Source organism: Gastrolobium bilobum, unplaced genomic scaffold (assembly GCF_033153095.1).
Source record: "Gastrolobium bilobum isolate Gb01-03AN ecotype WA unplaced genomic scaffold, APGP_CSIRO_Gbil_v1 utg13508, whole genome shotgun sequence".
Taxonomy (NCBI): domain Eukaryota; kingdom Viridiplantae; phylum Streptophyta; class Magnoliopsida; order Fabales; family Fabaceae; genus Gastrolobium; species Gastrolobium bilobum.
Genome location: NW_026897498.1, coordinates 191,546 through 214,939, shown reverse-complemented (window position 1 = coordinate 214,939; position 23,394 = coordinate 191,546). Strand labels below are relative to the sequence as shown.

The following is a 23,394-nucleotide window of genomic DNA, read 5'->3' as shown; positions in this document are numbered from 1 at the left end:
CTTTAAGTTCAAGACTTTTCAATAACCTAAATAAAAAGCATGTCAAAAACCAAAAACAAAAGAGGGGGTGAAGGGGGCAAAAAAGGGAAGAAGCATATAAGAGGAGATAAACCTGCACTTTTCCCAGTGGCACCAGCTTTTTTTAGCCCCATCTTTTTAATTATAAAGCTAGAGCCAATAAAAACGCTGGAAGAGACAGCCAGAACAAGCCCAGTTACATTGTCAGAGGAAATCCCCATATATCACAAGAATAAATATGATACCAAAAACTATTCTTCCGGTAAAACGAATCAATTCCAGGGCCAAGATGTCGAATCCAATGCCTTGACCTTAATTCATGGATTCAACAAAACATAAAAAGAAAGTCACATACATATCTCATAAACAAAAATTGGGTAAAAAGAAAAATTGAAGCGGAATAGAATGATTGCACAACCAGAAAGATATATATTATACAAATTCGTAGCTATATAAAGGAATGAATCCATGAAGGAATGTTTTATATAAAGCTATGATTTTACACTAGTTATTCTCTCCATTTTATGATTAGTCCAGGAATGTGGAAGCAAAAGAAAAGGAATGAATCCATGAAGGAAAAATATTGTAGTATGAGAAAATGATGGAAAATTAGCAGGGAGCTTATAGTGTTTGATTTTATCATAAATTTTTAAATTGTTAATGTTTTATATATAGTGTTTGATTTTATCATAACTGAGGAGTCTTCGCATTGCCTTAAAATATAGCCTTACTCACAATCAATGCCAGAATGCCTAAAAGGCATCCACAAATCTTCTCTGGTAAGATCTAACCTATGAAGGCAAAAGTGTTCTCTGGTATTTTACAAGCCTGCATAGAGTCTTAACTAATACAACTTATTTTTTAATTTTCATTTTTTATTCGATGATTTTTAATCTTTTTTACTTTGCATTCTTAGCAACAAACTGAAGTCATTTTTCTTGGAACTGTCATGACTTAAGAAACTTGTTAGTAAATAAGAGAGAGTAGCACTTATCAGGGGACAAAATATCCTCCGCTTAAGAAGAATAGTTGGTAATTAAGGGCAAAAAAAATGAAAAAGAAACCCAAACTGCCCTCCAATCATATTAAGCATCTGTAAAAGAGAAGCCTACTAAAGTAGCATTTGTATATTACCACAAAGATACCCTATAAACTGTCCAACCCAAAGCAAAGTTGGTGGTAACAAGTGCGAGTGAACAACACAAGCCTTTGAAAATCTCGTCTCTTTCATAATCAAGACATGGAGGGCCATTCTGCAAAGCCATAAGCATAGCTTCCATTCAGAAAAATAAGGACAAGAATTTAATTGAACTTATAAAAAAATGTAGAGAAGTGCTACCAATTGAAAAATAAAAATAGTAAAAGATAGAAACTCAGTAAAGACTAAGATACAAAAATTATGAAGATAAAAAAATTCACATAGCACCAAGCCCTTTTGTCACTTTTTCATAAACAACAAAAATAAGAAACTATATGTTTTTCCAGCTAAGAAATTTATTTATTTTTTACAAACACTTCCAAGCAAATATGCGTAAAAAAAAACATGACAGAAAAAAACAGAAAAATCATCAAATAAATTATACAGCCCTCACAAAACAGAATGGCAACAAAATTATCAGGTGAATAAACACATAAAAATTAACCTATGAAAATCATGTCAAACAAATAAAAAGTTCTTCACCTGCTTTGCCTTATAACCCAAGCGGCGAGCCTTGTGTGGGCGAGTAGGCCTTGTCAAATGAACAATAGAAGGTTGTTGACGATACTCCCAACACCTCACACGCTGCAAGAATCTCATCACATCAGATTGCTTCTTGCGCGAGAGCTCCGAAACATACTTGTAAGCTCCTATTGCAACATTAATCGACACAATAAGAACCATACTTCAGTGTTAAACTACAAAAATTCAAACCATAAAATAAAATAGGAAACATATTATGAAAATGATAAGGCATGGAATTGGAAACCATACCAAATGCTACCTTTATACTTGAGCGTGTAGGGACCACTCTCGTTTATAATTGAAAACATCAAAATGGCTATGAACTTCGTGCTTACACTGGCCACTCTGATCCACAAGCATGAGCTCAAACAACGCCCTCACATCGGTGCCTTCGGAATGCAAAATTCATGTGATGAGGAATGGGAAATGAATTCCTCGATCGGAATTGAAAACGAAATCTAAATCAAACAGTTAAGAGTTTGAAAGCCCAAACTTACTCATGATTGGTAAAATACTTGCAAATGGCGAAGAAGAGAAAGAGAGATAATGAGGCATGGTCACCATTTTGGCCAATGAAACATAGATCCAAACCCTAATAAAGAAAGAGAGAAATGAAGAAATTAGAATGAAATATAAATTAGAATCCGAGAGAAATTTATTAAATTGGCGAATGTGTGTCATAAGTAGAGTCTGAGACAGAGAAATTGAGAACGAAGAAAGAAAGCCGAGAGTTTGAGAGAAAAGAGCGAGACAAAAGGTGCTGTGGTGTTTGGAGATGCTACTTAAAATTTATTATTTTTAAGTTTTTTATAGCATATTAATTGACCGTGGTTAAAAAGTCCTGGTTAAAAGCCGTTTTTCTTGTAGTGTACCCTGCAACACAGTTTCTTAATTATATACTAAATATAGCACATAATTAAATTATTAAAGTTACTAATGTGAAGAAAAAAGAAAATATAACTTTAATATTATAACTATATACTATTGTTAATACATATATAAAAATAGTTACAGGATGTATGTACATGACATCTAACGGACCCATAAATAAGTCCATACAAAAAACATATGTGAAATACTGTCTCGAGGCATGGATTGCTGCCATAGTATCACTGGTCATATAAAAAAGTTAGAGTAGAGTTATATTGACAAATTTTTTTTTATAAATTTATAAATTATAGTATGTCTGATCCGTAATACTCTACTCAAGAATATATTACTGGTGAGATATAATATAATTTGTAAACAAAAAAAAATTATAAATATAATATTCCTCAAAAAGTAAAAGGATAATTCCATATCCACTTGACTCCATCACATGCTTTGACGCGATTGCTCATCAAGGGTCTTTTTCCTATTGATTGCTAACTTTATTAGTAAAATTACTTGGATATCCAAGACACATGTTCATCACATTTTCAATTTTTTTATATACCCAATTAAATAATTAGAGATAAACATAAACAATTGCGAGATATTTTATTATATTTAAATGTAGTATATTTTAATGGATTTTGAATTTAAATTTGAATCATGAGAATAGTTAAATTCATTTTAGGATTATGTTTTCCTCCTTTCACATGACACAAAGAATTTTTCTACATATATATAAAAGTGAGCCCATCAACTTTTTTAATTTTCTTTTGTTTAAAAAATGGTGAACCCCATGATTGATTGTCTTTATGACATGACCTAAGAATTTTTTCTACAACATGATATTTGTTTTTCTCTTTATTTTATTATGAAATGCGAGTCATTGCCACTTGTCAAAGGCCTCGTAATATAATATCCAATTGTTTTGGACCACATACCATTTTAAAAGGCCCATTCTAATTTTTTTTTTTACTTATGGGTCTCACACTCTTGTGAGAGCGTTTGACCCAGACCAAAACTTGAAGGGCATTCCCGCTGAATAATACATATTGCCATGACTATGACTAGGGGTGATAAGGGCTTTTTAGAGATCTTTCACTCAACTCGTAAATGCCTGAGCTTAAATGCCTTGGAATCAGACTTGGACTTGAATAAAAGCTCGTTTAATAAAAAAAGCATTAGGCTCCAGTTAAAAAGCTCGGTCTTAGAGCCTCTCAGGCTGGTCTAGTATATTAATTTTTATTTTTATTTTATATTTTTTTATACTACTTGTAATAACTTTCTCTCTCTTCTCACTCTATTTCATCTGATTTTATTAGTTAATCAATTTTTTTAAATGATTTAGTTCTATATTATGTTGTTTGAATATACATTGAATTTGTAAAATTACTAGTGTTGTTAAATATATATTCTGTTTAGATAAATTTTTGTTGTCTTATTTTTTTTAAACAAGCTAACAGGTTAAATCAGACTTTTATTTTTTTATAAATAAGTCAAGCCACAGGCCGATAATTATATTCATAACAGATAACAAACTTGATCAGATTGACACATTTAAACACACAGACTTAACCTTTTAAGACCAAAGTTCGGCTCGGCTCGATCCGTTAACACCCATGACTATGTGGCACGGTAACATTCATAAAGAGATATTCTTGCATAAACTTTAGTGCATATTTAGATTTGCTTAATTTTTAAGTAAAACTCTGTTTTTTTTTTTTTTCAAAATCTCTCTTATTAAAAATTTTTTGGCTTTGTTTTTCTCTTTTCACACGAGAAAATTTTTTCCTCCACACACATGTTTAAGATAAGTCTCACTATTAAGAAATTAAAATAAAAACAAAAAAATAAAGTGCACATATCAATATCGATGTATGAATGACATAAGAAATACTTTTCCGGAACAACGTAAGAAAATATTTTTCCATTTTTTTTTTATATAATTCTGTGTTAAAAGGGTTTGGACGATCATAAATACATATAAGTATGAGTTATTATTGTGGAGTAAATTTTTAAGCTCTCGATAAAGCGAAAAGAAAAAACAATTTAAAGAATATATAGAAATTTGTCTTTGGAATTGGAAGTAATTTGCTAGTTGGAAAAATTGTTGACAACTGATTAAGGAATTCCGCGCTGTGTATGTACTGAGAGGATCCACGGAGTAGAATTCTCAATTTTCCCATCCTTTCATTCTTTCTTTCTTTCTTTCATTCCTTCTATATATTTACCGAATGTACTGTGGAACACTTATTGGTAAAATGTTTCATCAGGCGGTTGGCCACCAGGCGCTTCTATATATTCTCGAGGAAGACCTTGATCGCCCCGCGCTATCTCTCACGAACAAGAACAAGGTAATTACACCAAAGTGCCTCTTTGTTTTTGTTCCTTCTGCTGTTTCTTCTTCGTCTTCTATTAGATTTCTTTATGTTTAAACTTGGTTATGGTTTTATCGAATGGTTTATTTAGTTCTATTTGGAATTGCATAATGGCATTTTCTCAGTTCGAAGACTTTGGGATGGGAAGTTTGGCCCATAATATTTGTGTTTGGAGCTTGTGAAACCGTAATTGTAAGAGAAAAATCATACTGGATATTCTGACTCTATCTTATTTGAATGAAAATGTTCTGCTTCTTAATTTCTTATACATAACATGCCAGAGGAATCAGAAATTTTATGAATTTTGTACTTTGTTTGGGGAAACTTGGAGAAATTGAAGATGGTAATGGAGTTTATTTTTATGTTGTATTTTAATTATGAAAAATTGGCACTTGTGAAAGCTTTGGAGTGAAATTATTTGTATTGGAAGAAAAAGTTTGTTCTTTCCAAGACAAGTTTCTAGTCAATGTTTTTAATTTCATTCCAAACAACAAACCTTCACTCTTTGTCACTAATTTTTTTGGTACCATATTATGTGTATTGAGTGAAGGCTTTTAATGGATCACAGTGTCACTAGTAGTTCTCTAGTATTGGTCTCCAAAATAAACTTTACACTAATAAGGTTAACTAAATTTGTTTCATTTATTGTTACCGTTATGAAACAACTCTTCAAGAAGGCAAATGATTGGTTTTATACTTGGATAATATCTCTAACACACCCCCTTATGTCCCCTTAGGAAAGAGTCAGCTAGGCTTAAAGTGTGGAAATGCATAGGCCTACTTGTTTAGTGTTTTTTTTCTTGTTTCATCAACAATTTATCTAAATTTGCGGGGTGTACTGTGAATTGCATCAGTTCCTCTGTCAGAATACAAGTTTGGATGTTTTCACCTGACTTCACTTGCCTCTATTTTGTTTGGTCCTAGTGCATTAATTGTTTGTGGTGTTTTATATTGTTTCTGTTGAGAATTATGTGTCATTCTCAGGCTTTTTGACTATTATGCCCCTGATTGTGTTAATATTATCACTATCCCCGTTTTTAAACTATTTAAGAAATTTAACCCTTTCCCTTAAACATAACACCAATTTCCTCTTGTTTGACCGTTGACTGGACATCATACTCAAGTACGTAACCAACATACTCAAGTAAACTTCGTGGGATGAGGCTGAATGTATACATCATGTGTTTCTACTCGAGTATGTGACCAGATACTCGAGTATGTCAATAGATACTCGAGTACCCGCGTCTTTGTTTAGATAATGGTTCAGATTCAGTGAGTTTAGGTGGCTTTCATGCTGTTGCATTATTATATAGAAATCCTGATTTGTCCAGTGAGACAGAGAACAATGATACTAAGTTGGGTTTTTGTCCTTGCTTCTTTGTACTAGAAAGCATACTGCATAACCTGGTGAGTAATCTTAGTCTAACATTTATGTTCATTGTTTGATTTCATATGATAAGAATTAGACCTATTTTTTTTTAGCAAAGGTTATTAGTTGATAATTGCATTGGCTACATACGTTATTCATAGTTACATACTGTCTAAGTTTCAGATGCTCAGAGCACATAGGCATTCACAATCACCTTTTTTTTTCCGTTTGATGTCATGAGAAGGGACGGTGCTGGTGGGATTAAGATAATAGAAATTTGTTGATTCTTTAAATCTCAAGAGAAAATGGGATGAATCTTATGGTTATCCAAGCGTGTGAGGTTATCTTGCGTTTGTTTAGTAAGATCTTTCTCTATGTATTCTTCAGCCTTTGTTTAGTAAGATCTGTACCCTATGTAACCCCTTTTTAAATTTGGAGTTATGCTAATTTTGTAATTCACAATTATCTAAGTGCATCCTTTTTTGCTTGTTTATCCATCCTTGTACATCAGATTATTGCAAGGACTGCAATGTTTGTCAGCAAACATTAGGCCCATCTGAAATTGTTGGGGGTGAAACAAGAAACAATCCAACATTTGGGTTCTTGATGCCTGATCATCATCTTCATGCTTACTTTAGGATTCTTCTTGTTCCTCAAGAAATTCTAAAAGCTGGCATTGATGATGGTAATACATCTGTGGACAAGAATAAAAGGCAGATGCTTGATCAAAACGGGTGGTGCATTGTCTTTCCTTGGATCTGTCTATAGATCTGGAGAGGATGAGGATGGTACTGTTGAGATATATAGTCCCACATTAGTTGTATGAGCCAACTAATGTGGAGTTTATAAGGCCTTGGGCACTCCCACCCTTTGAGCTAGCTTTTGAGGTGGTGTATCCCAAGGTTCTTTACATGGTATCAGAGCCTTGCCGCCCCCCACTTTCTCTTGTGGTGTTTCTTAGCACAGGTAGGCTGGGCCTGTTGCATTGTCCACCCTTCAAGTCCAATGGACTCTTGTGTGAGGGGGCGTGTTGAGATATATAGTCCCACATTGGTTGTATGAGCCAACTAATGTGGAGTTTATAAGGCCTTGGGCACTTCCACTCTTTGAGCTAGCTTTTGGGGTGGTGTATCCCAAGGTTCTTTACAGGTACCACTGAGACTACTAATGACAAGGAGAAAAATGAATGTTAGTAAACTGTTGATCCTGTTAATACTTGCACTTTGCTGTGAATAGAACAGGCTGAATCTTCTTGAGATACATCCAAGAAAGATGGAGTCATTTCTAAAATACAAAATCATTCTTTGAGTACTGTTAACACAACAACCGTTTGATGCCTTGAATTCAGTAATCAATATGGTGGACAAGCCTCAGATTCCTATGCGTAGTACAACTAAGATTGAACAGCCAGTTTTGGAATCTCCATCTGACTTTAAGAGAGTTAATGAGAAGATAGTTGAGTTCATCTTAAAAACTGGGAAACAATTTGAGGCTGTTCTTGCTGAACAGAATCGTGCTAATGGAACGTTCCCGTTTCTTATGTAACCATGTATGTCCCTATATCTTTATATTTTCCCTATTGCATGTTTGTTGTCTTGCTATGTAATTGTTTTATGTTATGATTCAAAGCATTCATGGTTAATTCTATTTGTTTTTGGTTTCCAAAGAGTTGCCTCCTGTATTAAATTTAAATTTAAGTAATGACGTTATATTTGGATTCCATAGGCATTTTGTGCACTGAGTACATTCAATGAAATTTATTGAACACTCTCGTTTGATGGACTTTTAAGATATTCATGCATATGACTTTGAGCTATTGGATAAAGCTACAACTTACTAATATTTCCAATTGCTTACAGTCTTACAAGGCAAGGGCTTCCTCCTTGAGAAGCATAAATGTAAAGCATAAGATCGTAGACATGCTGAAAGAGAAACAGACCTGAAAGAGGGGGAGATAATGAACCCAGATCGTACAAGTCATATTTCCATGTAAGTCAATTCTCTGAAGCCACTGAAGTTTCTGACAAGCTTAAGAGTCAAATTATGAGCCATTTTGATGTTGATGGCTACATTGTAAAAGCTATATGAACTGACAGTTGTTCTTACCAATAGCATATTTCCATTGTTCCATCAGGCTAAAATTATTTTGTTTCTTCTTGTCCGTTTCATCTAATTTTACTTTCAGTATTGTCCCCAATATTGGCTCATAGATGCATCTGAATTGGTTTTGTTTTGTTCAAATTCTAAAATGGTAAATATGGAAACCGTAATATAGATGCATCATTGATTTACGGATATAATATATATTGCGATGTGTCGAAAATCATGATCTGTTTGTTTTCAACTTATTTACTATTTGGTGTCCTGTTGGTAAAAAAATGTTTCCACCCTAAGTTGTCAACTAATGGGAGATAAAATATTGGTTGTCATATTCATCCCAATGAAGGTCCAAATGGGTTTAGGCTTCGGTCCTCTTGAGTTGTCTACGATGCATTCAAACAATGAGCAAGAACCAAAGGCTATAAAAGTACCTAGGCTAGCTTTCTCGTTTCTTCTTCTTCTTCTTCTGTTTTTTTTTTAAGTCCAGCCGTCACTTTGTGGTAATTTTCAAAGTGTAAGCTATATCTTCCTTCTGAAGTTTTCAACCCAACAGTTACCCTCAAATTTCAACCATTTGCGTTGGCATATACTAGAGAACCTTGCCCCTTTGAGATACAGAATGTCAACAAAATGCAAAAATAGTTTACGTGATTGTAAGCAAATGAGAACGGTTCTCCAAAAACGGCAGTGATTAAGCTACATGGTTTTCAGTTTTCACATCATGAAATTTCCCAGTGACGTTCGTGCAACAGTGATTCAGACTTCAGAGCTGCAGGGTGTTAGCTAGTATAGTAGCTGCAAGGTTGGACTATGCGTTTTTATCTTTTCTTTACAAATATTTTTATGCCAAAGCTTGGAAGAATATGAACCCATATATAATTAAGGATGTGTTTTTCTTTATTTTTTTCTTTTTTATTTATATTAGACTCTGACGGGGCTTAGGGATGACACAGTCAATAGTTTAGAGCTTGGGAGATTCCGACTTGGCTGGAAGAGTAAGAAGGAAGAAGGAAGGATAATTTTCTATGTATAGGCTTATTTGTCATAACTAAGAAAGGATATACTAATCCTCTTGGGACAAAGTTGTATTTTAAACACCAATGAGAATTTGTTAGTTTTTTTTTTTTTTTTTTCGAGTTAACTGAACCTTAATTATCTCTTTGAGACGAGCTGACTCCTTCGATATCCCCACAAGCTTTGACTTTTTGAGCTGGCTATGAGACTAATCTTGAGTGCGGGACGGGTCAGAGATGAAGATATTTAAATCTTTACCAAAGGTGGCATGTAGGGATCGAACCGAGACCCTTTTTATTTTCACTTACTCAGTTCCCCTTGCTACCAATTAAGCTATCACCATTTGATAACACCAAGAAGAGTTAACACTAATACTATTAAACTCGAACCAATCATCGATCCAATCGAGATACTGAATCAATAAATCATTTGTTTAATCTGTTAAATTAAATTTATATTAAATTATTTAATAAATATATAAATTGATGCATCTTTTGTTGATTTCTGATTGATTCTGTTTGCTGATTCTTTATGGTGGGTTTTGATTCTTCAGGTACCCTTATGGCTAGCTCATCAACTCCGCGTCAGACTCGCTCCAAGTCTGTCCCTGATCTTCCTACTGCTGAAGCCTCTGATTTTACCCGTTATTTTCCTGGTAACAGTGATCAGCAAAAGAAATATTCCTCTTACTATCTGCGTCGGCGCATCATTAAGCCGAAGTACCTTGATTCTGCTTTCTTTGAGGAGCAAGGATTTGAGATCACTACTATTCTTCAGAGGGTGCATCTGTTGGGATTTGTGGAGCTTAATTGCCACTATGTTGAGCCCATGGTTCGGGCTTTCTATCAAAATATGAACTACAACAATCATGTGTAACATCCATGGTCAAGGGAGTCCCCATTAAGATATATCTGTAAGATTGGACTAACTTGATTGGCTTCGTTCGCTTCGGAGACTTAGAGTTTGATGGCTCTGATTACCGAGGCTATGAAGAGTATCACAGAGAGGACTTCATTCAGTCTATTGTTAGAGAGGGGGTTTACAAACTCGGTATGACCAAGTTTTCTCCTCTATGTCTGTCGGTGCCTCACCGGATCTTGCATTATCTTGTCAACCATACCATCTCACCCCGTAGAGGCAACCATGCTTTGGTTCTCAACACTGATCTATTTTTTATATGGGCTATTCTTCACAAGGCGGCAATTATTTTGCAATTTTTAATCAATTAAATTTTCCACACAAATACGCAAGTGCACGTGTCACAAGTAATAAAGGGATGTGTGAGTCCAAGTATCGTTCCCACGAAGATAAGTGTAAAGTAATGATTATTTAAGTAAAGAAAGTAGGTAAAAGATTGATTTTGATGATTGAATTTATAAAAGACAATTAAAACTAAGAAAACAGTAAACTAAAATAATAGGTATTAAGATGATGGATGAGATATAGGTCAGGTTTAATTTCCCTGATACAGCAATACTGAAACTATGCTTTAACGATGCGATATCAATGTTTAACTAATATCTGAACAATAAGGTATGCTGAGGCTTTTGGCCAACCTAACATATATACCTAATAACTAATTCCCACATCTCTATGGCCAAACTAATCACTGAATTGTTCAAGTTCAAGTTTAAGGCTATGTGGTGTGAATGATCTCTCTACCCACAACTTAATCAAGTTATAATTAACCTAATTAATCAACACAATTCAACAAGGGTCTGGATTCAGAAACCTCTCAGCCCCAACCTCCTCAATATCAATATGTATCTCTCGACATGCACACATGAATAAGATTTAAGCAAACTCGTTGAATAACTAATCAAACATTAACATAAACAAAGTTTAGGCATACATCTCAATGTTACAACATATATACTTTATCACCTAACCTATAGAGCAAATTAGCTCATGATGGAATTAAATAAAACAGAGAAAAGGAAGAAGGAATTCATTGGAAAACAGAAAAGAAGATGAAAATGAATGGTGTAGGAAAACGTCGTCACTGCCTTGCTCCAGCACTGCTCCAGCAGCTCTTCATCCTCCAAGAACCTTACTTTCTCTCTCTAAAACGTCCCCACTTGCTTCTGACTTCTCAAACCTTGAACCTCTCTGAACTCTCCTTGAAACCGTTGTAAACTGTCGTGAACTACTCTATTTAATCCGTGGGGGACTCCTCTTTAAATAGGAAAAAATGGTTGGATGATTGGGCTTTAGGGTTAGGAGTGAGATTCCCTGAATCATGTTGCTGCAGCCTTATCGTATCCCTAGATTCTTGGACGTTGGAAATTGCTTGGATAAGATCTTGATCTTTTTGGATTTCTTGTGCCAATATTGTTGTTGACCGAATATGAGTTTGTTATCCTTGTTCCTTGGGATATTGGGATAAGAATACATCTTTGAAACCGTCCTTGATCCTTGTTTGCTGGTGTCTTATCCGTTTGTTGGGAATTAACTAACTTTTGAATTTCAAAAGTTCGGTTATTCCCTTGTCCACGCTGTCATGCTGTAGCACTTGCTATGTCATTGCTTCGTCAGCTTCTCTGCTACAGCATTTCTACGTCAATTTTTCCTGCAAAGACAAACACTTAACAAGTCATCTTTTCTTACACAAAATCAAGGGATATTGTCTTATTTTCCATACTTAGTCATCTCAAAGCATTCAATCATAAATATGCAACATTTAACTCATTTATCATGCAAAGAAGTTAACTTATATGGAATTTATGCAACAAATTCATCATAAAAATAACAAATTAACCCTCATTTGGGAGAGTTATCAGCAATCTATTAGCCTGACACTATTTGCCGCATCATGCTCTCTGCTCACCATCATAGGACTTCTCCACTTCCATTTCCTATGCTTGTCCAAGCTATCATAGAGTACCGCCAGGTTCCTATGAATAGGGAGGTAAAGACCCCCTTGAAGGATAATCATAAAATTGCAGGCACACAGCTAAAAAAGTGTGGCCTTCGTCAGGTAGTCGACGAGTGGGTCTACTCCTCCACTGCTCCTACTGCTGATCCCATGGATGAGGATTCTCCTACTCATGATGCTGATATGCCTGTAGCTGCTGATGCTCCTGCTACTGAGGCTCCTTCTATTCCTCAGGTTCCTACCACTCGGCGTGACAACCGTACCTACAATGCGACCGATGTGATGAACTATCTAGTTGACATGAACTACATCATTGGTCGGCGTCTCACACACATAGAGGAACATCTTGGCATGCTTAACTCTGATGACGGTGTTGAGGGCCATCCCACTCATGGCTCACCTTAGATATGACATCAACAGTCACTCCTATTATGCATCTTTATCTTTTTGCTGACGCTGATCTATGATGCTGACTTTTTCTTTTTGGGTTTATTTATTTTTATTTGGTTGGATGTTGATATTTTCCTAGATGACTGTGACTTTATCTACTTTAGGGTGATTTGCACTTCATTTGTTCTACTTGTTTTGCTTTGAATTGTCCTATGTTTTTTTTTATGTTGCCAAAGGGGGAGAAGCATTTGTAAATTGAGAAAAACATGTACAACTTACTCTCTACTTCAAAAAGAGTACAAACTAAGGTAAAAGGGGGGAGCATAATCATAAAAGGTAAAAACAAGGTAAATGTTGATCTAGAACTCCGTTTTTTCAATTCTTTCAACTATCCACATATTAAGGGGGAGTCCTAGTACCACCTTGTCAAAATTTACATTACGCTAATCCTTCTTCTCAATCTGAGTTTGTCATCATCAAAAAGGGGGAGATTGTGAAACCAATGCACTTGAAATGAAGAGTTCATTTATACTAGAGTTTTGATGATAACAAACAAGCTTAGAAACGACGTCAAAGATAATACAACTTGCAACAATCAAAAGTCCAAGGAAGCAATTCAACAAGACAACAAGAGCAAATCATTCAAGACACATGATCAAGATCAAAGATCAAGATTGCAACATATCCTTGAGAGCTTATATCTAAATGTAAAGGTAATTGATTAATGATGCATAAATGAGCTCAAAGAATATTTTACTCTATGCATGCATTATACATGACACCAATCACTTGAAAGCTTTAATACGTATGAAAAAGACCCTTGACATATTTCGTAACCTCAAAACATTTTCAACAAGTCAAGGAATTACATTAAAAATGATTAGAGGCAAGTAGGAACGCTTTACAACTCAAAAACTGCAGTATTTATGTTCTGTCAAGAAAGTATTCGAATACTTTCTTGACTGTATTCGAATACTTGTGTTTAGAACAAAGTATTAGAATACCTTAAGAAAAGTATTCGAATACCTGATGAAGTATTCGAATACTTCACGAAAAGTATTCGAATACTTACTGGGCAGTAAGCTTTCTAACGGCTATAAACGGCTAGTTTCGTGCCAACACCTATATAAACTTATTTATTACTATTCAGAAAGCCAAGATTTACTGTTCCATTGATTTTACAATCATTATTGATCATTCTCATTGAATCAAACTCATTCATTACTTGTTCTTACTCATATTGATCATAAAACTCCTTTGAGCTTTATTCTTGTGTCATTGATCAAGTTGAACGAACGGCTTCAATCTGGACGTAGGTCACGGTGGTGGTGACCGAATCAGGATATATCTTGTTTGCAATCTCTCTAACTCTATCTCTTTAAATAAGCATTGTTTGAATACTTGAGCTTATTTAAATTTATACTTTGCATACAACTTGCTTGTATTAATTTCTATTCTTTAAGCTTTGCTTGTGTCAAAATCATAGTAACTCAAGAAAATCGTTTTCAAGAAAGAAAGTGAAGCATTTTGCGAAAATATTTTTAAAACTCAATTCACCCCCCCTCCCCCCTCCCCCTCTTGAGTTTGAGGTCACTTGTTCAACACGGATGAGAGAGGAGAGAGGAGAGAGAAGGGAGAAAAATATTTTTTTTCTCCAAATGTCACTCTTTTAGTGGAAGGCCCACCATGAACCAGGACCACTTTAAATTTTCCCCTCATAGATTAGTTTTTAGAGTGAAACTCTCCTAAAATTCGTAATAGGTTTGAATCCCAGAGGTGGCAGAACTCTCAATATTTTATGTCTCCATAATATAAACTTTTTTTCTTTCCCAAAAACAAAATTGTATTTTAAACATAAGTATTTATGTATGCATGCATGTGACTATGGTCAAAGTTGTAAAATACGACCATAGAGAAATGTCTGGAGAGTGGAGACGTAACTTTTAGTTGGGACAATGTTCAAGTACACACACATTCATTATTATTCACGAGGAGTCGACTTTTCAGTAGCCAAAATTTGATCACCTAATTTTTGACACATAGAGAGCAGCTTATATGTGGGTTGACTTTAATATTATCCTCAACTCTTGTCCTCTTTTAATCGCAATATTTTTGTCGCTGAAATTATTTAAAAAACTTGTTGTTCTAAAGCACTTAAAAGAAAATAGTAATAATGAAATAAGTGTGAATATTATGAGAATCCAACTAACATGTTAGGTAATTTTCATTCAACTTATATTTAAAGCAATTAGATTATGCATTTCGCTTAATTATGATTTCAATTTTCATTAGGTCAGACGTTAATTTATTTATTTTTTATTTTTTAACAATATTGTGATATTATCACCAGGATTATCGGAAATATATAGAAAGCTCAGAGGATATATGATTTCTTTCAGAATAAGTCTAACAGATGATTAATTTGCTAAGAGCATTGGGTTGGGATCAATAATAAGCAGATAGGTCCCTTTGTGGTTTAAGTCATTGCCTCATTGGAGGGCTATATGCCCAATTTATACAGGCCCAGCTATAGAATTCTAAGAAGAGGCACTACTCTAAGAATTAATCTCATAATAATACATGTGGAAATATCATGACCAAAGTCTAAAAATTACATATTAAGTTTTAATTGAACTAACGCAGTAAATAAAAATATTTTATTTATAAGATAAAATTATACTTTTGGTGTTAAAGGTGAAGAATAGCACATATTAGTGGATTTTAGTTTGATTGTTTTGTTTGTTTTTTTATTTTTATTTTTGGGGCTTTGCCATCCCTGTCTTAACAAAAGAAAAAGAAAAAAAAAAGAATAGCACATATATTGTTCTGGATAATTTCGAATATATAGTTCGAGGGAAAAATTATATTTACAAATTTTTTGTTTACAAACTCATACAAATTACACTATATCTGACCGGTCATACTTTAACCAAGAGTGTATGACCGGCCATACTTAGTATAATTTGTAAAAAAAATTTGTAAACGGATCATTCCCTGTAGTCTGAATCTCCTAAAATTATATTTAAACTCACTTGATTATTATTACAACTACGTATCAATCCTTTAAAATGATTTCTCTATTTTAATCATTGAAACGCTGTGCGTGTGTTAACATATAGCATGAGGGAAAAAAATTCTTGATGTCAAAATTTTCAACTCAATTAGTAACTAACTTTGATGCTTTCATTTCTGCAGGTTGGATTTTTCTAAAATTTTAGCAGCATATCATTGCATTACTCTACATTCAAATGTAGTCAAAGACTCAAAGGCCTCTCTTATATATGAAAATGAATCCCAAACACTTGAGTCGAAAACTTTGATAGGGTCATATTTGGGTCACGATCAAGCATCTTCACAACTACTAATTACGTTAACAGATATTTTTCCCAAATTAAAACTTCTAAATTTGATCAGATACAAATATCGACAGATTTTAGCTTATTAATTGCATCTCGCTATTATCTACTTCAACATTGTATGATGATTTGACGACCATAAATATCATAAAATGATAGTGTTATTTGACCAAAACAAAAAATAAAGCTATTAAATTTCAAGTGTATACAGGAAAGTTTAAAAATAAATCTGAAGATAAAAGTAATTTTAATTTTGTATAATAAAAAAAAGGGAGAGATGATTATTACAATTTAGATATTAACCATCAGAGGGAGAAAGGCAGCAATGATCATTAAGTCAAAAGCACAAAATGGAAGTAACCAAACCTAAAAGTGAAAGTAATTAAACCTCCGTTATCTTAATTATATATTAGTCAAAGACTTCTCATAAGTCATAGCTCTCACTTTTCTAAGCTCACAATGTTCAGTTCTCACGGAAAAGTAAAATATTCGCCGGTCCTAATCAACCTTCACTTCAAGCATGAGCGAAGACATGCGAAGCAAGTGATCACAGAGAAGTAAAAAACATAGATTACATGCAAATCCTAAGCTAACAGAGTGATCAGTAGCGTACGAATCACATTCATATACCTCTCTAAATACATGATTTTTCTTGATTTAAAAGAAAGAAATGCTCAAATAAAACTGAAAAGTATTACTTTCTATGCATCATTCACACTTCTATATTTTTAAACAATTGATTTATATAAAAAATATTGTAAATAAAATATTTTAATTATTAATTAATAACTTGATACATTTGATAAATATATACAATATTATATTAAATAAAACAAAATTCAATTTATAAAAACATTGTATACCATATAAAGTGTGGATAACATGAGGAAAGTATACTTTACAAATAACTTCCAACGGTAATTTTTTAAAAATTCTTTTTATAATAAAAGCTTTTGCAAAATTATATTTAGTTAAATTTCTGTATGAGAAAAAAAAAGTTAAAAATAAAAGCTCAGAAAAAAGACATTAACTACACTCTAGTTCACTTTATCTGTCTTACATCTTGGTATGCTCTCTTTTTAAGACAGGATTATGGCTCTAAAGAAGAAAAGTATCCAAATATCCATACGTAATTTGTACTACTTATTTATTACTCAAAGTAAAATGTACTTCCATCATATATATAAATATCGTACAAAGTATATGGTCAAAGAATCCTTTTAAAGAAAATATATACTACTAAAACTGTCCGATGCTATTATACTGGATGATCTTTGTGTTAATTAAGCTTGACTAATGTTTTGTAGGTGACCCAATTAAGCAGCTGAATATTGTTTAGGTTTTGGATTCAAATGTCGTCAGAAGAATATGAGGTGATTTAATTTACATAAACACCATAGGTTATACTTATTGTGTAGTCTTTAGACCCCGGAAAATTAAAACTTCAATTAGTGCTATCATCTACCAAGTAATTTATATCTAGCTACATAGGAAACATAAGATGTACAAATTAAAGTCTCAAGTTACAATAGCACATGCATGCCACTCAGCTTAGTGGGAGACTAAACTCAGTTTTGTCCTTTAGTTGGATAGCAAGCTCTTGCTACTCAAAATAGTATATTCTACATGACATTTTTTACTTTCATCAACTATAACAAAGTTTTTCAAAACCATTAGTAACATTTATGTAAACTTGTTGGTTAAAAATACAAAATTCTATAATGATATGACTGGAAAAAGTCAATAGTCTCGAATCGGCCTTAATAACAACTAAATTGTTCTTTAAAAAAAGAAATAAATTTGCAACAACTGTGCACATTGCTGAGACGAAGTTGGCATGTCTTTAGTTAGAGTTGTGAAGTTTGTTCATATATAATATTCAGACCATAAAAAATTAAAAAAAATGGTAGAGACTTAAGAAAAAATATATTGAGAAAGCTCTCAAAAGGGACGGTGGAAGCTTTTGACTATTCCCTCTCAAACGTGTTCAAAATTAGATAAAAAAAATAAAAGACCAAAAAAATATCTTCAATTAACTTATAATATCTTCATATGTCATATATCTTGTGTCTACACCCTACCGTACATGAGAAATGACGGCAAGGAACTCCAGTTAAATAAATGTTTTGATTTAGTGCAAATATATGTATTATACAGGAAATTATTTTTTTGACTTCAATATAAGAATAAGAAGTTTTATTTTTCAACTCGATTGTTGATCTCCGTATATCTTATGGGTTACGGCTATACTATATTAGGGATTAGTAATAAAAAATAAGATTTTTTATTCTTACATCGGAGTCAAATTAAAAATTATATATATGATATCAATCTCGGGTTTGCTTGTGATAATTATCATAAAAATTATTTCTAAGATTCAAAGTTGCTCTTTTGACAATTTGTCCATCCTGAATTTTGTTGTCACCTAAACCAACCTTGAAATTAACATATATGTTTTAGATGGATTGACTTATCCAAGAAATTCAGGGACAGTGATCAAAGTGTCATGCTTGGACAAAAAAATTACCAGACTGCCACGCTAACAGTAAATTTTGTCAAAATGTCACGCGGCATAATTCGCTACACAGTGTAGCGAAATATGCCACGTCAGAATGCACAGAACCAAAAATGCCACTCTATGTAGCGAATTTCTCAAGATTTGACATGTGGCATTTTTTGTTCTGATGTGACATATTTCGCTACACTGTGTAGCGAATTACTTGCATGCATAATTCGCTACACTGTGTAGCGAATTATGCCGCGTGATATTTTGACAAAATTTATTGTTAACGTGGCAGTCTGATAATTTTTTTATCCAAACGTGACAAAATGGTCACTGTTCTAGAAATTCAAGTATTTCTTGAAATTAAATTGTAAGATACATCCCTGGCATCCTTAAAGGAGATTGTATGGCGTCCTTAAAGGAGATTGTAAAACCATTAAGGTAAGTCAATTTAATAAAGGCTTTTATAAGAGTTACGATATAAGAAAAATGATTGTGTTATGTTATAGAGATTCATTTTATATATTATAATATATTTTTTTTCAAAACATGTGGGTCTCATAATATATTGTGTGTTTTGTGATTATGTTAAATGACGAATGTAAACAACTTTAATGAATTGAAGTGATTATAAACTAAGATAAAAGTCAGGACAACAGAAGATGAAAACACATGTTGGTGATGTTTGTGTTGACGTTGGATGCTGCTGACTATTTAGAAGTCAGATTCTCTCTCTAGATCTATATTTATATATTAGTTGTTAATTACTACAAGACTGTCTCAAAAAACGAACACCTGCCCTTCTAACTAATGATTTTCTCCATATATTTCTCCTTATAGTCCAATGGGAAATTGCCATGTGGCTAACATTACGCACCATCTTACCTCATTTCTCAAATCTTTATCAATATTCAAGTTCCTTCTTTTCTCACATTATATTTGGTCTTAGTCCAAACCCTTTTTGTTGCCGAGTCCATTGCATCTCTTCCTATCTCTGACTTCAACGTATCATCAGAATCAGACCCTTCTCTCTCTTCGTTCCTTTTTCCTTAATTAAGAAAACTTTTGTTCAGAACTAGAGGACTCTTCTTTGATATTGATCCAACCACTTTCTTTGTCCCCAAGCACCTTTCTTGTGATTCCTTAGCCAAAGACAACACAAAACTCTTCTTATAAAGTGCACATATATACAAGCTTAATAATATAAATTAAATATTATGGAAGCCACCTGCAATGATGCCATGGGTAACTCTACAGTTGCACATTCTTCTCCGGTCATGTCGTTTAACGGGAAACGACTTGTCGTGGATGAAATGGATTTCTTTGCAGAGAAGAAAAGTAGTGCAGTAGTTGATCATGATCAAGTGATGCATGAAATGGAGCTTCATCATGTTGATGTAAGCAAACCCATGAATATTTCTTTAGTTTTTTTCTTTCTGATTTTTACCGTTTTAAAATAAATCTTATTTTTCTTCTTCTTGTTATTATTATGTAGACTAATTTAGATCTCCAATCAAAGAATTCAACTGTGGAAGATGGGGCATTGGAGATCAGGGGAGATAAGAGAAATAAGGTACCTTTTCTTTCTATCCTTCTGACGGATATAATATAAAATTATTGAAGACTCGTTACTTAGTAGCTTAAATTTTTAGATTAAGATGATTGTTTATTTTATACTTTTAATTTTATCAAATAGATAATTTTTAAGATGGATAGATTTATATTAAAATATATATTTTTTTCCCTTTTCTGGGTATAGTATGTAGCTTTGCTAGCTGAATTGCACCACATGAATGCTGAAAATCAACGCTTGAGAGAGCTGGTTGATCAGGTGAACAATGAATACAATGCCCTACACAAGCATCTTATGAAGCAGATGCAGAAACAGCATAAAAATGAGGTAATATATATATATATATATTTTTTTTTGTACTTATTGGAAATCAAAGAAATCTAATCAATATATTATAATTTCCATTTAATGACTAAAGTAATCCAAAGGCTGAAAAAATAAGTAGTGGTTTTATTTTCATTTTTCTTGGTTTTATGTAGATTCATGGAGCAATAGATAAGGAGGTAAAGAAAGATGATATGATTCCAAGGCCATTTTTGGACATTGGTTTGGCTAAAAAGGATGAGCCTTCACTGCAAGAAAGAAAAAACATGATTGACTTGATGGAGTGCAAGGCTCAGAAGATTTGCACTAGTAGAGATAATATTATTCAGTTTGACACAGACAAGCATGATTCTGAAGGCAGGGATAGTACAAAACCTAGAAGGGATCATGAGAGTCAAGCTGAACAAGCATTTCCAGGGTGGCTCTCTGATGAAGGCAAGAGATTGAGTTCTTTTAGGGATGTTGATCAAGCATCAGAAACCATGTCAATGATCAAGAAAGCTCGTGTATCCGTTCGAGCAAAATCAGAATCTTCTATGGTCAGTATAAAATAAATCATATATACAAGTTTTAAAGTTTGCAAATAGAAACCACCAAAACATGTGGATCAACTTGCACGTGGTTATTTCAGCTTAATTAATAGTTTCGAGTTTGAGTCCTGAACACGTAGCTATATTAAAAACTTGATATAAAGAGATGAACTGGTGGAGAAATATATTAAATTTTTTTTTTGCAATTAGAAGTCTAATTAATGATTTTCATTAGGATGATGCTCTTATGTCTACTAACAAATTCAACTTAGCTGGCTAGTTGGTGAATTTTAATAGAAAGGGAAAATTTATATGTGATATTGCATACATATCTTTAATGAAAGTGCAACAACAATTTATATGTGCTATAAGTGCTGCTACATTATAATTTTCGTTTTGATCAATTCATCACTGAATCACAGATTTCAGATGGATGTCAATGGCGAAAGTATGGGCAGAAGATGGCTAAAGGGAATCCATGTCCGCGAGCTTATTATCGTTGCACAATGGGAACTGGTTGTCCAGTTCGGAAGCAAGTATACATTTTCTCTTCTTATGAAAATTTACTATCTTTTGGGTTAAGATTAGTTCTAAAATGCACGTAATTAACCCACTCCAATTAATTACAGGTTATCTTCACAAAATCCCTTGAGGTTCAAAATTCTTTAATTTGATTTCTTGAAGTTATCAATCTACATATAAAGAGTTACATTTGAAACCCTAACTTGCCACCAATGGGGTGCGGATAAATCCTTGTTAACGGTCCTCCTCCTTAAAAAAGTAACCGATTCCTGGATTTCAACCCGTACCTTATTTGTAAGTATAAAAAAACTTGTAGGAAGTCAATATTCGGTTTGATACATTTAAAGAATGGAGTTGTTTATATTATATACTAAACGGAATACCACGAGAGCTAAGTGAGTAGGGGTGAGAACATATATTCGATCCTCCTAGTACCATTGTTTAGAGGAGTTTAAAATCTTAATCTTGAACCCCAAACAGGGTTATCTCCGGTGAGAATTTATGTGGTTTATATATAAAAAAAAAAAAAGGAGAGGGGAATACTATGGAAGGGATTTCGTAAAACAAAACCTGCATTCTTGCACCAATTAATTACTCCCTCGCCTTTTCTTATTACACGTAATCTACTCCCTCACACAGCTTCCGAACCAATAGTATTAGATAGTACCGGTGGCATAAGCCTAATAATAGAAATGAACAAATTCAAGAATAAACTTAATCCAGTTATATAAAAATGGTTCAAGTATAAATGTTACAAGGGTGGCAAATAGCCAACCTTACCTTGAATTAGAAAGAGGTTGATTACGGTAATGAACCTATGTCCTCCATGTCACACGATGGCAACAGTACCAACTTTTGTGTCAAGATTCATATAATTCTTTTAAAAAAAAAAAAAATTTAATTTGTGCCACTTGACTTTAACGCCATTAATTGAAAAAATAAAATAAGAGTTTTATCCCTAACATGAAGTTGCACCAACTAGTGAACTTATATTTCTTTACAGGTACAAAGGTGTGCTGAAGATCGAAGTGTGTTAATCACAACATATGAAGGGCAGCATAATCATCCACTACCTCCCACTGCTAAGGCAATGGCATCCACAACATCTGCAGCTGCATCAATGCTTCTTTCAGGATCAATGCCAAGTGCAGATGGCTTAATGAATCCAAACATATTAGAAAGTGCAGCACTCCCTTGCTCACAGAACATGGCAACACTCTCAGCTTCAGCTCCATTTCCAACAATCACATTGGATCTTACTCAAAGTGCTACTAGTTCCTCACAACCACAAGGCCAACTTAGCCTCCTTCCCCCACTTTTGGCTCAAAATATGTCAGTTCCAAACATTTTTGGACATGCCCTTTTTGACCAAACTAAGCTTTCTAGCTTACATGGATCTCAGGGAATGGAAACAACTCAATTTGCAGATTCAGTAAATGCGGCAACAGCTGCTATCACTGCAGACCCAAAATTCACTGCAGCTCTTGTGGCTGCCATTACTTCTATCATTGGAACTTCACATCCTAACAATAATGGTACAAGTGAAGACCAGCAAAGCAATAAAACATAAGGCTAATTTTAATTGTTATTTAGTGTCACTTGCTTTAGAAGAGTGGACTTTGAAAGAGTGGAAAAGTTATTTTTTTATAATTGGAAGATCACGGATTTGAATCCGATAAACAGACTCTTCACAATTATACATGAGTAAAGCTGCGTACAAAGATTTTCTTCATTCCTACTCTCCTTTGTTGGGGTTTAATGCACAGTGTTTTTTTTTTTTAAGTGTCACTTGCTTTGAGAATGGATGTTTGATCATTTTTCCTTTCCGGTGGGTAGATATTGAATTGTT

General features: G+C 33.6%; 2 protein-coding genes across 3 annotated transcripts; one reads left to right on the top strand and one right to left on the bottom strand.

The window, feature by feature from the left end:
* Window positions 1-7: 7 nt before the first annotated feature.
* Window positions 8-2,429, bottom strand: LOC133307428 (uncharacterized). Of its 2 annotated transcripts, XM_061507939.1 has the most exons (5): window positions 2,239-2,429; window positions 2,001-2,130; window positions 1,700-1,866; window positions 1,153-1,271; window positions 8-329 (listed from the first exon to the last, which is right to left on the bottom strand). In XM_061507939.1, the coding sequence occupies exons 2-5, from the start codon at window positions 2,047-2,049 to the stop codon at window positions 215-217; spliced, it is 450 nt and encodes a 149-aa protein (XP_061363923.1). In that variant the 5' UTR covers window positions 2,050-2,130; window positions 2,239-2,429; the 3' UTR covers window positions 8-214. The 2 variants fall into 2 exon arrangements, 1 of the variants encoding a protein (XP_061363923.1); XR_009751034.1 differs by lacking the exon at window positions 8-329 and having other exon boundaries at window positions 1,164-1,271; window positions 1,991-2,130.
* Window positions 2,430-19,813: 17,384 nt separating this feature from the next.
* On the top strand, window positions 19,814-23,115 carry LOC133307420 (WRKY transcription factor 6-like). The gene is made up of 6 exons (XM_061507928.1): window positions 19,814-19,993; window positions 20,092-20,169; window positions 20,356-20,496; window positions 20,649-21,032; window positions 21,446-21,559; window positions 22,549-23,115. The coding sequence occupies exons 1-6, from the start codon at window positions 19,814-19,816 to the stop codon at window positions 23,113-23,115; spliced, it is 1,464 nt and encodes a 487-aa protein (XP_061363912.1).
* Window positions 23,116-23,394: the final 279 nt, after the last annotated feature.